At 44.1% G+C, this 13,371-nt stretch overlaps 1 protein-coding gene across 2 annotated transcripts in view; it reads left to right on the top strand.

Moving 5' to 3' along the window:
• Positions 1–12,960: 12,960 nt before the first annotated feature.
• The window catches only part of LOC144753066 (cytochrome P450 2D17-like), a 317,121-nt gene continuing 316,710 nt past the window's right edge, over positions 12,961–13,371 (top strand). For both annotated transcript variants that reach the window (XM_078640860.1, XM_078640868.1), the window contains exon 1: positions 12,961–13,268. In XM_078640860.1, coding sequence (XP_078496986.1) covers positions 13,059–13,268 — 210 coding nt within the window. In that variant the 5' untranslated portion in view covers positions 12,961–13,058. The remainder of the gene's footprint in view (positions 13,269–13,371) is intronic.

The following is a 13,371-nucleotide window of genomic DNA, read 5'->3' as shown; positions in this document are numbered from 1 at the left end:
GATCATTCCAATGTCAGATACTCTGCGTCTTGCATTTGTGGGAATCTTATTCTTCCATGTTTTTAGAAGTGTATAAAAATACGGCATCTTAGTGTCTGTTGTTATCCGGAATTCTTTTTTCTGGTTAGAGATCCATTTCCTATGTGCTGCTTCTTCAACCAAAGACTCTATTTTTCTCTACATTTGTTTTTGCTGAATCCTCCTGGAATTGTCTATGGTTGTTTGTGTTTGTGTGTAATCTCTTACATTTACTTAAATATTTTTCATGGGCGTGTATAACTACAGTTCCTTCCTTACATGCTTCTTTTATAATTATATTTCCATCATTTACTACATCTGTTAGGGCTTTTTTTTCTAGCATCTTTTTGTTTCTAAAGTAAAGAACATTCTGATTGGTGGCTGACTTCTTGCTGGAGCACAAATTTGTGTAGAAGTACGGTGTTCCTGGGTGGCAAGTTGGCCACCTGGTGAGTACTCAGAGTGGTGGGGAATACCTCCTTAAGGAACTAGGATCCTCACACACCCAGCAAGCTAGGTGTCATGCTTCATCATATGGGTCTGCTCCTCATCGAGCCGGCGCTGCAATGCTCGACGGGCACCCTTAAAGGGGCTCTTTATCGGAGATCTTTTGTTCCTTGCCTTATAGGTGCCATGGGTGTGAGGGGCCTGGTAAGATGTAGATGTGGTGTGTGGGTTAAAACAGGTAAGGGAATCCTCTATAATTACTTTAGTTCTGGAGAGGTCACAGCCTGATTAAAAAGTAAAAAGAAGAAGGAGGGCCACTATTTTGTTTTAATCTGACAAAAATTACGCTCTACCCCGTAGTGGTCAAATGTGTGTGTCTGTGCTCTATAAATATATGTAAGCACAACAGGAACTGTCCATTAAAACACATAGAAGCCATACAAAGATATATATTACTCAGAGGCACTTGCCACTGCATTGTGAAGTCGTAGTTAGGCCAGAGTTTCCATATGAATAGCATTTTATCTCATTTATCCATCTCTGCCCTTTCTGAAAAGTTTCATGCTGATCTGTCAAGTTGGAGGGGCACAAAAACATTAATTTCCAATGTGAATTCCCATAAAAAACTCTACTCTCCAGTACAGAAATAATGGCTGCACAGAATTACACTAAGTTAGGCACAAAGTTAGAACATTTCTCAGAAATTGTGCTTTTTGAGATTTTGATGTAAATCCATTTAGCCGTTTTTTGGGGACTTTGCATTTAAAGAGGTGAATGGGGTGGTCATGAAGGGGTTAAAAAGTTAGGCACATCTGGATGTACAATATTCATTTTTGATTCTTTTTAGACTGCTCTCCTGTAGGAAAGTGGGCTTTTGTTGCAATACCCCTCCCCACTGTTTGCCTGGTTTTTGATGCAACTTTAACTGAGGTGAAATGGGTCCCTGCTAACAAGGTTCCCTGTAACAGTGTTTTTTCCATAAAACTGCACCACAATTGGCACAACTTCAGTTACCCCTGTAAGTCCCAAGTAAATGGTACCCCAGGTACCTTGGGTGTGGGAAATGAAGAAGGCCATCTGGGACTGCAGCACTGGTTATGCCACCCCAGGGACCCCTCACCAATGCTATGCACTCTGCCATTGCAGGCTGCACGTCTTGGTGCCGACAAATGTGAAGAGTTGACATGGCACAAAGCCTTGAGTGCCATTCTTCCCATACCCTGCATAAGGTATAGGGAAGTCACTCCTACTGCAAGCCTTTAGCCCTAAGGCAGGGTGCACAATATCCTATGTAAGGGCATATCACTATGAGTAGATATGCCCCTACAATGTCCAGTCTAATTGGAGATGTTGTAAACGTTTTATAGAGCGCGAACCAGACCCAAAATAGGGTATCAGAGCGCTTTACATCCGACATAAGGTGAAACATTCAAAGGTGAACAAATGCATACAGGGAGAAAAAAAAATAGTTTGTGGGTAACTGGGAGTAACAACATTAAGAGAGCTTGTTCTGAAACACAAAAAGGAAGACCATTCAAGTTTGTGTGGGTCATCATTTCTCTTGGCAACAGTGAGAAGAATGTTCTGAACCCAAGACCATTTAAAAAAATTAAGGTCATACATTATGCACAAAAACGAATAACAGTAGTTTGAGGATTGTCGATCTTGTGACGTGATTGTCTTAAGTTACGGGAGGAAATTGCTCATCAGGAATAATTTTGTTTCCTTTTTAAAGAGAGGGATAGAGGCGAGTTTTCTGATGTGTTGTGGAAGGGAGTTTCAAATTCTGAGAGCTGCCCCAGAGAATGCTCTGTTGGAGGTTTTAGACTTTTTGAAACGTGCCGGTTTCAGGAGTAGATTGTTTGCACTCCTTGAATGTCTGTTTCCTCCAGATAGGCTGAGTTTTTGGACTAGGTACTGAGGGGTGTTGTGGTGTAGCACCTTATGTGTGATGCAGGCCATTTTTAGGTGGATTCGGGCTTCATAGGGTAAGCAGTTGAGTGCTTTCAGGTGTGGCGATATGTGATCAAATTTCCTAGAGCCTGTTAAAAGTCTTGCTGCAGCATTGAGACAGGCCTTTAGCGGGGCGGTTGAGAATTTGGGAATACTCGCAAGGGTGGTGCAACCATACTCCAGTCTAGAAATAACTAAGGATTGGACTGCAGATTTGAGGTCCGCGTTCCCGAGAAAAGGTTTCATTTTTCTGAGATAGCTGAGATGGAAGCTGGCATTTTTAGCCAGTGAGTTGACGTGGTTTGGCATGTTCAAGTTCTTATCTAACGTGATTCCAAGTGATATGGAAGAATCCACTACTGTTGGCGTGCAGTTCAACGCCGTGATAGTTTTGATCCATTCCTTTGTCTCGGTGGGGTTCTTAGGGGGGGAGATTAGAAGAAACTCTGTTTTTTGAGAGTTTAGCTTGAGGAAGTTGGACGATAGCCATTTGACTGTCTTTTCAAGGGCTGTATTCATTTACCTTAAATCTTCGATGGAGGAGATCTTGATATACCATTGGGTGTCATCTGCGTACATGTGGAATGATATGTTCTCCAACTGTAGTAGCTCGGTGAGTGGTTCGACGTATAGGTTGAATAGCATGGGAGATAGTGTGGAGCCCTGAGGAATTCCCAGTAGGTTAGGGGAGGAAGCTGAAAGATTGTTGTTTATCAAGTAGGATTGTATTCTGTTTTCCAGGAAGGATTTAAACCACTGAAGGACCTTACCAGAGAAACCTATCCTGTATTCTAGTCTTCTTAGTAGTTTGTCGTGATTGACCGTATCGAAGGCTGAGGAGAGGTCGAATAACACTAGCAGGCAGGTTTTGTTGTGGTCCAGGGCTTGCAGGGCATCATCTACTATATGTAAGATGTCTGTTTCTGTGCTATGCCCAGGTCAGAAACCCGATTGATAAGTGTTCAGTAGATTGAAGTTCAAAATGTGTTGGTTTAGTTGTTGCTGAACACATTTTTCCAGGAACTTGGCTAGCATGGGAATATTGGTTATTGTTCGGAAGTTGTTGGGGTCGGAGTTATCTGCTGTAGGTTTTTTTAGGATAGGGGTGACTTGTCCTGTTTTTAAGCAGTCTGGCATGTGACCTTGCTCTAGAGAGGCATTGATGATATTAGTCCAAATAGGAGAGATGATATGGAGGAGGTGGGGTAAACAATTTGAAGGGACAGGGTTGTTAAAGTGGTTATCAAGTTTGGTTGTTGCAATAATATTGGTGATTTCATTGAGATCATAAGGTTTAAAAAAGGACCAGAGAGAGTTATTTTAGGGCTGTGGTATCTCAAGTATTGCTGGCATCATGACTAGATTGCCCATAGGGGTGGCTGAGTTGAGTGCTGCTACACTAAGTTCGAGTGAAAGAGAGTTAGTTTTAGCAGGGAAAAATGAGGAGAAATCTACACTATTCAACTGTGACTTCGATGTTAGGAAGTATACGGGCTGGATTCTTGTCAACACAGGTTTCATAGCTCCGTGATGGCTTCACTGATTTCTAAGGTGTTTGATACCAAATGTCTTCTCTTAATAAATCCTCACTGATTCCAGCTGTGGATATATTAATAAATTCACACAGGAGACCCTTTCAGAGGGTCCCCTCAAAACCTACCAAGCACTGGTGTGGGCCCGAACTTGTTTTCTCTAGCCTGCCACTACCAGAAATGTTTCTGACATCATGGGGTGGGATATTTTCAAAGAAGGAGGGACAGGGGGGCTTTTTAGAGAGGTCCAGTAAATGTGCCCGTTAGGTCATGTGAACAATAGAGATGGATACTGTTCCTCTAAGAATCGTGTTTGAGAAGTTTGAGATGTGCAAGCCAAACACCAACTGGTCAGTGGTGGTGACAGTGTTGTTGTTGAGAGCACTGGGAAGAAGAGGGATGTGGGGATCCCGCTTTGGCGGAACTAGGGTCCTCACACACCCAGCAAGCTAGGTGCCATGCTTCATCATTTGGACCTGCTCCTCGTTGGGCCGGCGCTGCAATCCCCAACGGGCATTATAGAAGGAGTGAACAACGTCTCTGACATCAAAAATTAACACACTGTAAGATGGCCGCTACAGTTGTACACAGGCTTCAGTGGGTCTCACGCAAGCACCCACTCGGAACGTGAGTCAGCCTGCGACACGCCCCCGCCACGTGCACACGCATACAGGAACTGAAATAGACACCGCGGCAGGCAGCGGTATCGGCGTTCCTTGTGCGGTGAGCGGGGGTAGGTGATCCAGCGTGGCTACTCCACCGGCAAGGTAATGTAAACAAGGCTCAGACACATTGGGACGACTTTAAGGTCCGCAAGGCGGACTGCGGCTGTCCGTCTCCTTTTCCGACATCCTGATCGTGGTTCCCAACCCCGGGGGGACTGCCGCCACCCGGGGGTTACTGCGGATCCCTGGCTAACTGCTTTGCAGCATGGCCAGAACTCCGCTCTGCTCAAGGGGCTGGAGGGGGGTCCCCTTGCGGGGGGAAGGACAGGCAGTATCTCCGGCAAACTAATTGGAAGCACACATTTCTCGTCTGTTGCCACCCTAGTAACCCAACATGCTTGTGTCAATCCCCTTTTTACCACATAGGGCACCTACTTTGGAGGCGCCCTTGAAACTCCCCGTACCAGCTGAGGCATCTCTTTGAATTCAGGGAGGTAAGTTTTGACGTCATAACACGCCTCTGGCATTTAGTAAATTGACCACTGGGCCCAGACCTTGACAGGGCCCCATTTTGCACTTTCCTTTTTTACACGCTTAGCTTGAGCATAAACCCAGTTCGACATACAGGACCAGCAGTGGAACACCTGTCTACCTCACCCCACATCACCCTATGTCTATAGGGTGGTTACACTTTCATTATAGGACGTACTTACCACCAAATTGAGTTTTGTTCTATGTTTTTATGATTTTTAGCATTTTAATGTTTGACGTTGTACTATTTACAAAAGATTGAGCAAGGTATCTAGAATATGTATAAGGAGGAAACAGTTGTTGCTGATTACCGTTTAGGGAGTATCTATTTTAGATGATAGAGAAGGACTGATGTCATCTATTTCCTCTCTTCCTTGTCCTCTAACCCTTGTGTCTCCCTAGGTCTTCAGACTGACACTACAGCAGAGTACCATAGTAGTGCCCCCTGGATGGTAGTTAACATTGAGCAACACCATTCAGTGTAGATATATACACACACATAACCCCCCATTCTTTATCACTTTTTCACAATATAGGTCCTGAAGAATTGCCACGGTATTCTTAACCACGAGGCAAGAAACATGTCGACTGTAAGAGTTGAGCATAGGGTCAACTGACTACCTCTCCATGAGGATATTGCCACTCTAAACTTTTAATAAGGGGGATTACCAACCTAAATAAAAATTATTTGGAATATCCAACCTTTTTTAACGCACTCACTGCACCCCACTATATCTACACCTTCCTAGCCCACACACCTCACTTCATCATACGGCAAAGGAAGAAGAGATCTCTTCGCGGGTGCCCATTGGGCATTGCAGCGCCGGCCCAATGAGGAACAGGTCCAAATGATGAAGCAGGACACCTAGCTTGCTGGGTGTGTGAGGACCCTAGTTCCGCCAAAGCTGGATTCCCACATCCCGCTTCTTCCCAGTGCTCCCAACAACAACACTGTCACCACCACTGACCAGTTGGTGTTTGGCTTGCACATCTCAAACTTCTCAAACACGATTCTTAGAGGAACAGTATCCATCTCTATTCTTCACATCATGGGGTGAGAGCCAGCGCTCTCAGAGGACAGAGAAAAAGCCTGTTTTGGGAGGAGGTGCGTCACATCTCCTCCAGGACAGGATGGCCTTTCCGGGTGGGAAGCTTCAAAGGCGATGCCGCCTTTGAAATCCAACCCAGGAACCTCCAGATAGTGAGGGAAGCCAAGCCTCCTTTTCTGCTCCAAGGCAGGAACAATATTTAGATTAGGAGGAGGGTCACTACTTAGCCCACCCCCACCCCTAGGGTGGTGCAGGTAATGTGAACCTCTCTCCTGAAACTCCACATTCTTGAGATGGTGGGAACACCTCCCATCAGGGCTAAAGAGGTGCCTCTTCCCACAGGAAGTGGTCACTAGAGGGTGTAGACACCCTAAAGGTGGGCAGTCCATTGGCTACTACCTGTCTCCCCTTGTGATGCCTCATAATTCAGTATTTAGGTGGCATCCCAAGACTTAAACATCAGATTTGACGGACAAGGGAAAACCAGGACAAAAAAAGACCCGCTGCATGAGAACTGAAGCCCTGATGCAGAAGAAAAAGGCACCAAATCCTGCATGCTGCTCCCTGGATTCGATAATCACTGCTGCCGTGTCATCCTGAAACCTGAGAGGACTCCAAAAACCCCAGAGCCCTTCCAGGCTTCAAGAAATCACAGAGAAGCTCCCTTGGAGTGAAGGTATCACTACCCTGCATACCACAGGCACAGATCCTGTGAAGTCCGTTTTTTTTACTTATTGCTCTCCAACGACCTCGACGCAGCACCAAAGCAAGAAAAGGTACAACAGTTCTGAAGAGTCAGATATGTTTCCCGACCAAGTTTGGAGATAGCAGGACCTACCGGAGCCATGGCGCACTAATACCCGGGGTACCAGGCAACCAATGGCAAACACCAGGAAGAAGAGCCCCTTCCAGACTCCCAAGCACCAGAAGAAAGCACCCATCGAGGGACATAGAGACACCTGAGCCCTACTTCCTGAGTGGCCAAGCTGTACTGCAATCGTATTTCCAAGTTGCCTGCTCCTGACCGCGAGGACCCCAAGATGCACAATGCCCAGCTGACCTGTTTGGTCTGCACCCAGCTCCATTGGCCCCAGCACTGACTAACCAGTTCTGCTCCCGTGTTCCCCAGGCCTTTGCAACCTCCTCCCTCTAAGGAAACCCACCAAACTTACCTGTAAGCCCCTTTGTGCAGTGTATTTTCAAGTGCCCCCTTTATCTTTACACACCACTTTCCAAGAACATCAGCACTCTGCTACTTGCTGATCCAGGATGTTCCCAAACTTCTCCAGCTGGAACTCTGGACCTGGTCCCGACATCGACCTAAAAGGAGAAGGTGAACTTCTTGAAAGCATTGCCTGAATTTCTATGCATTAGTCCGTTTTTTCCCTCTTGAATCCTATGTTGCATAATTGCACATAGAAATAATATATTTATCAAAGTTTTCAAAAACATATCACTGAAAGTACTTACCTTTGAACTGTGTTCTTGGGCTTAAAAATTATATAAAATCGATATTATTTATTATGAATTGGTCTTGAATTTATTCTTTAAGTGTATGTTTCATTTATTGTCACTGTGTGTACAACAAAGGTTTAACACTACCCTCTGATAAGCCTAACTGATCACCCACACTACCACAAAAGGAGAGTTACTGTTATCTACTTATACCTCTGCATACCCATTGGGGAGTCCCCAAATTTTCTACATAGTGCACTTCTGTGGCGGTTCAGAAGGAGGGACTCGGACAACAGAGCTAGGTAAGTGTGTTTTTATTTTTCTTAACGTTTTTTTCTTTCTTTGAGTCTGTCTTTCATGTGCTAACGTCGCAGGGTCCAAGGTGTCAGTGAGGGCGTGGAATCTATGAGGACTGGTCTGCCTTCTCTCCTCCTCTGGCGTTTCCAGGCTTCTCTCTCGGGCCGGGTTCCAGCGCCACATGCGGGAGAGAAAGAAAGGCTTTAGGGCTCTGCTCTGTGTTCTACTATTCCCCTTGGGGCCCTCGGGAAGTGCGGACACCGGTGACTTTGGTGCTCGGTACTTAGTAGGTGTAGGGTAGGTGAAGGAAAGCTTGGTGAGGAACGGAGGATAGGGGGGGTCGTGGGAGAGACAGGGATGGAAAGGCAAGTCGGTATTTACACTATTTACACGGCGTTGCCACGCCATCCCAACCAACCCGATATTCGGTCACGCACCTGTGTGAGCCACACTCCTCCGTGGGTGTGGCTGGGCGGTGCTTGGGTACGGTGGCCTCCAGGCACAGCTACTCCCGCTCTCCGCTCCTCCGCAGTGTCCTCGCTCGAACCTTCTCCGTCCTCCGCAGTCTCCCTTCGCTCTCCTCTCTTCCTCCAGATGTCGAGACACACCGCCTTCTTTACTTCCTGCTTTTTGTTCACTCCTACGGAATACTCGTCACTCGGTGGCGTGTACGGCTCCTCCAATGGGCTCGCTCGGCATAGCAGCGCATCATAAGGGGGAGTGCTTTCGCTTTCTTCCTCGGCACCCTTAAAGGTACAGTTCTCCTTGGGTGCTTGTAACTGACTCCACCACGCTTCGGACTCCGTTTCCCAGGTGTTCTGAAGCGATGAAAGAGAGGAGTTATCATTGGCAGCTGACCACCAGTCTTTGTAAGTATCGGTCCCCACCACCCCGCTACAACTTCATTTTAGTACACTGTAGAGAGAGACAATTTCCTGCATCTCCTCTGAGAAATGTGTTATAATCAGAATCAAACCACTATTTAAATATAGCTTTGACACAAGAAAATACAGATTGTACTCCGGCCTGTGTATACTGTATGTATTTTGGTGAGTGAGACATTTTTCTCCAGATAATTTTTCTTTATATGCAGAGGAAGGTCCCTTATTACCCCATAAAAGGTATTATCTGTATCTTTACGATTTTTCTGTATTATAAGTTTTACATTTTGTTCAAGATCTTCACTTGATTCTTAGAAAGTCAATAAAAATTAAGTTTCACAAGAATTATATATTCCCATATCCTTTTGCTTGGTTTTGTAATTATTTTCTAAGGACTCTATGATGGGTATGAATGATTTTATTGTAAATGTATCTATGAAGGAATTTTCAATGATGCCAGATGCTTTTCCGTATTTAGCTTGCTCTTATCTAATCCTTCTGGTCCTATTTACATATTTATAGTATTCATTTGGCAACGTCTCTTTGTGACTGTTTGCTAAATGTAATTAAAATTATTTCTGATGTGATTTAATGGTGCGTCTAATTTTTCATATGTACCTTATTACATTTTAATATTTTGTAATGTGATGCTAGTTTTATGGAACAGGTCCAAAATTCAGTTCTACAGTATAAGTGTAAACATAAATTTAAACTCCCCTTTTTTATCCAGTTTAAAGCCAGCCTTGCTCTGGCAGCACCATTTTCATTTTCGTCATCCTGAATTTCAATTATACCATCATTAATAGAATCACAATTGTTCCCAATTGCTGCAGTGGATGATTTTGATCTAGTATTGGAAAGATGTTTTGGTACAGCAAATTGAGAACTCATATATGACTATAGAATTGCCTACTGTTTTGTGGAAACAGATACAAATCTGTATAATTGCCTTATAACAGCAGAAAATCCACTTTATCTACACAGCAATCTAATGTAGCTCAGCCTAAAAGACTTACGGGGAGATTACGATGACAGTCGGAAAGACACCAAACAGCATTTGGTTTGTCCGAACCTGATACGGAACCCGCATTTCCGACTGACTTGGAAACATTTCCGACCTACAGATTATGATGTTAGGTCTCTTCGACTTGTGTCCGACAGGCATTTGTAGAAATCGAGTCCGTCGAAGCAGACTCGTACGGCTCTATGGACTGCATTTCGGACCAAGTGATTACGATGTCAGATTTGGACAGCCTTTCCGAATCGGTCTGTCCGACATGTATCGGCTGTTGGAATCGGATTTCTGGGGGCAGTAGCAGGCCGACCTTCACCCGGAAGGTTCCTGTTGGGGCCCCTGGGGTACCAAGAGGACCCCCTGTTAAACCATTTACAGTGTGACAGACACCATGGGGTGCCCGTCACAGGGTGCAAGGTTTTCCGCAACCACCCCTTTCTTCAATGGAAGCCTTTGTAGTTGGTCGGAACACATCAGAAACATCGTACTAGGTCAGTCGGACTCCCCAAATCCAATTCGGTCCGAAACCCTCCTAAAACTGAGTTGGTCGGAATGCTTTCGACCGACATCGTAATCAGCCCCTTAGTGATTGTTCAGGACAGGAAATATGCATTACATATTTATTTGTTTTATCAATTTTTGTTGCATACCTTCAGAGTTCCCAGGCATGTTGCAACATTATCATAGGATTGACCTTCACATTTTTTAAATTCAACGGTGCATTCATGTATGAAATAACTAAGTACCTTATAGGCAAAATTTTGTGCAAAATTGTTTCGTAACGGAATGAATTGTGAAAAAAACTTTCAATAGGCTGCCCATCATGCGAAGATGTGTATATTTCAATAATAGTTAATTGGACAACATGCAAGAGCTCTGATGTGAAGTCAACAATCTGAAGTAGCCAACTTGACTCAAATCATCAAAAATACATTGCCTTGCTTTTTTTTGCCATACTGTCTGTAAGATCATCACACATTGCTGTGGTCAAATAACATGGCTTTTTATGTCCAGAATAGCCGTATTGTTCAATATGGTCAGTAAGAAATGGATCTCATTGGGCTATGAGTTATAATAAAAATACATAAGTTTAATTTCAAGGAAAATTAAATTTTTGACATTTTCCCAGAATGATAATCTGTGTTCTGCTAATGCGCATATAACTCCAGCAACATGTTGAAGTGTTGATGTGCTTGTCACCCATAATTTTTTTATTTTTTTTTGTAACTTCGAATTGAAAGTCAATCCATGTTTCTTGTTAAATTAAAAAAGCCGTTCAATGATCATTAGACTATTGATGGCTTTCAATTAAATTAGCATTTTGCCACTCAGTCAATAGAGCCATCATCAGCTAGAGCTGCTGATGAAATTGAGAAAAGCTGGAAAACAAAACAATAAAAACTATTTGTGCACTTTGTAGACTCCTTGTTCAATTTGCCTCAAACTCGCAGAAAGTGAAAGTCACTTACCTTAATGTTTCCCCAACTGTTTGCCATGTGTATTTAAATGTTTAGAAACATAACCAAAATGTTGCTGTTGCTTTCTCTCCAAGAAATATTGTGTGTATTTGGGTAGGAGTGATGCCCTTGACACCGTTCTCAAGAGCATCAATTTACTTTTGAACAAGGAAAAATGCGCCATCTGAATGCAGCATACCTAAAGGCAGTGCTTAATTTGAGCCGGTGGTTTCCGGTGCTCAGCACCAGCACTTAATCATCAACACCAGCGATTTTCATAAGCACCAGTTAAGAACACATTAATTTACAGGGGGATTAAGTGATTTGCCCAGAATCACAGGATGTTGAGCCACTGCTTAGACACGAAGCTGGTTCTCCGGGTCCTAAGTCGGCAGCTCTTGCCATTACACCACATCCTCTCCCCAATCTAATGGTTAGTAATTGGTTCTGTTTTTGGCGACACTAACAGGAGAAATGGGCTGGTGCCAGCTGCTGCCTGATGAGATCCCAGGACTTTTTATTTTTTTTACAGAGTAACCACTGTCTAGAGGCACTCTTATACACAGCACTGTGAATAAGTAGTGCAATATAAAAAATGTTTTACTAAATGAATTAATAATCCATTCGGGTATGGTCACTCCTACTTTTATCCTGAATTTTTGGCCTGAATTTTGACCCTTTATCCTTGCTTTTGTTACAGCCCTGCCGCCATGCAGGGTGGTCCTCCTACTGGTTAGCCCGCTGCAAAGCTGTTCATTCGAAAGCTATCCTTCGTGCAGCCCCAAGACTGATCACAAACAAGAAGAAATTAGACCGTATCACCACGGCACTAATTAACTACAAATGGAATCCCTTTAAGAATTTGACATCACCTATCTTTCATATGTTTAAAAAATTGGCTGAAAATTCCTATTCCTGAAACTACTGGCTAATTATCTGAACTGATTTCTTTTGAATCATCTGAAAGGCGGTCCCTACTGTAAATTCTTGCAACTTTCAGGTAACAAACTCATCAAAGGACTATCTGTTAATTCACCATATCTTGATACTGCTCTCTGTAAACCGCTATAACATCCTCTTGGGTGAACCCTGCTATATACAAACATTTAACTACATAAAATAATTAGGGTGAAAAGAACAAAGTCTGGATTTAAAAAAAGCAGACTCAAATAGGGCAAGATGACAGAGACAGGGATGATATCCGGTGAAATTGAGAAAATGCAACAAAAAGGAGAAAAACGACAAAGACAAGTATGTAAGCAGACAATAAACAGAGGGGGGGGGGCGAAATGAAAAAAAATGTAATGACACCAAGGGAAAACAGAGAAAATGGTTACGAAATAAGAGATCATTGTGCACACAGGAATCAGCGAAAACAGAAAAAAACAAAGGGCGAAAAAGAAAAATAATAAGATGAAAGAAAAACTTCGCTGAAGGGGGAGGGAGGGCTAAGACGAGATAGAGAGAAAGGTTATCAGAATAAGAAAAGGTCAAACTAAACAAACCCGTATCAGGGAGAAGGGGAGAAGACAAAGTAAGGAAGGAACTAAAAGGTGAGAATAACAGAGAAGATAAACAAGAGCAATGCATTTACAACGGAAAGCAGCAGAGGATGGAGCAAAAGTGAAGGGCGGAGCTATGAGTTCATACAGGGCAGGGCAGGGATCTGTTGTGAAACAGAGAAGCTGAAAACGCAGCGGAGCCCGGAAGAGTGGCGCAGAGGAGTCTGGAAGAGAGGCGCAGAGGAGTCTGGAAGTAATGGAGTTGCTGGCTGCCCTCAAGAGCCTCCTGGCCTCCTGCTTTCACGCCCCCTCTCTGTTCCTCTTCTTCATCACCTTCATCCTTTTGGTAGACTTCATGAAGCGTAGGAAAGGCGGGAGTTCCTACCCACCCGGCCCTCCGTCCTGGCCCTTCGTCGGGAACATGCTGCAGGTGGATTTTCATAACCTACCCAGGTCCTTCGATAAGGTAAACTGGGGCGAGGGGGAGGGGCTCTGGGAAGGGAGAGACAGGAGAGAGGGAGGGGGGAGGGACATCCAGGCTTTAAAGCTCGTACAACGCCTGGGGTAGG

This window comes from Lissotriton helveticus, chromosome 1_1 (assembly GCF_964261635.1).
Source record: "Lissotriton helveticus chromosome 1_1, aLisHel1.1, whole genome shotgun sequence".
Taxonomy (NCBI): Eukaryota; Metazoa; Chordata; class Amphibia; order Caudata; family Salamandridae; genus Lissotriton; species Lissotriton helveticus.
Note: the sequence above shows the minus strand (reverse complement) of the source record. Positions and strands in the feature narration are given on the sequence as shown.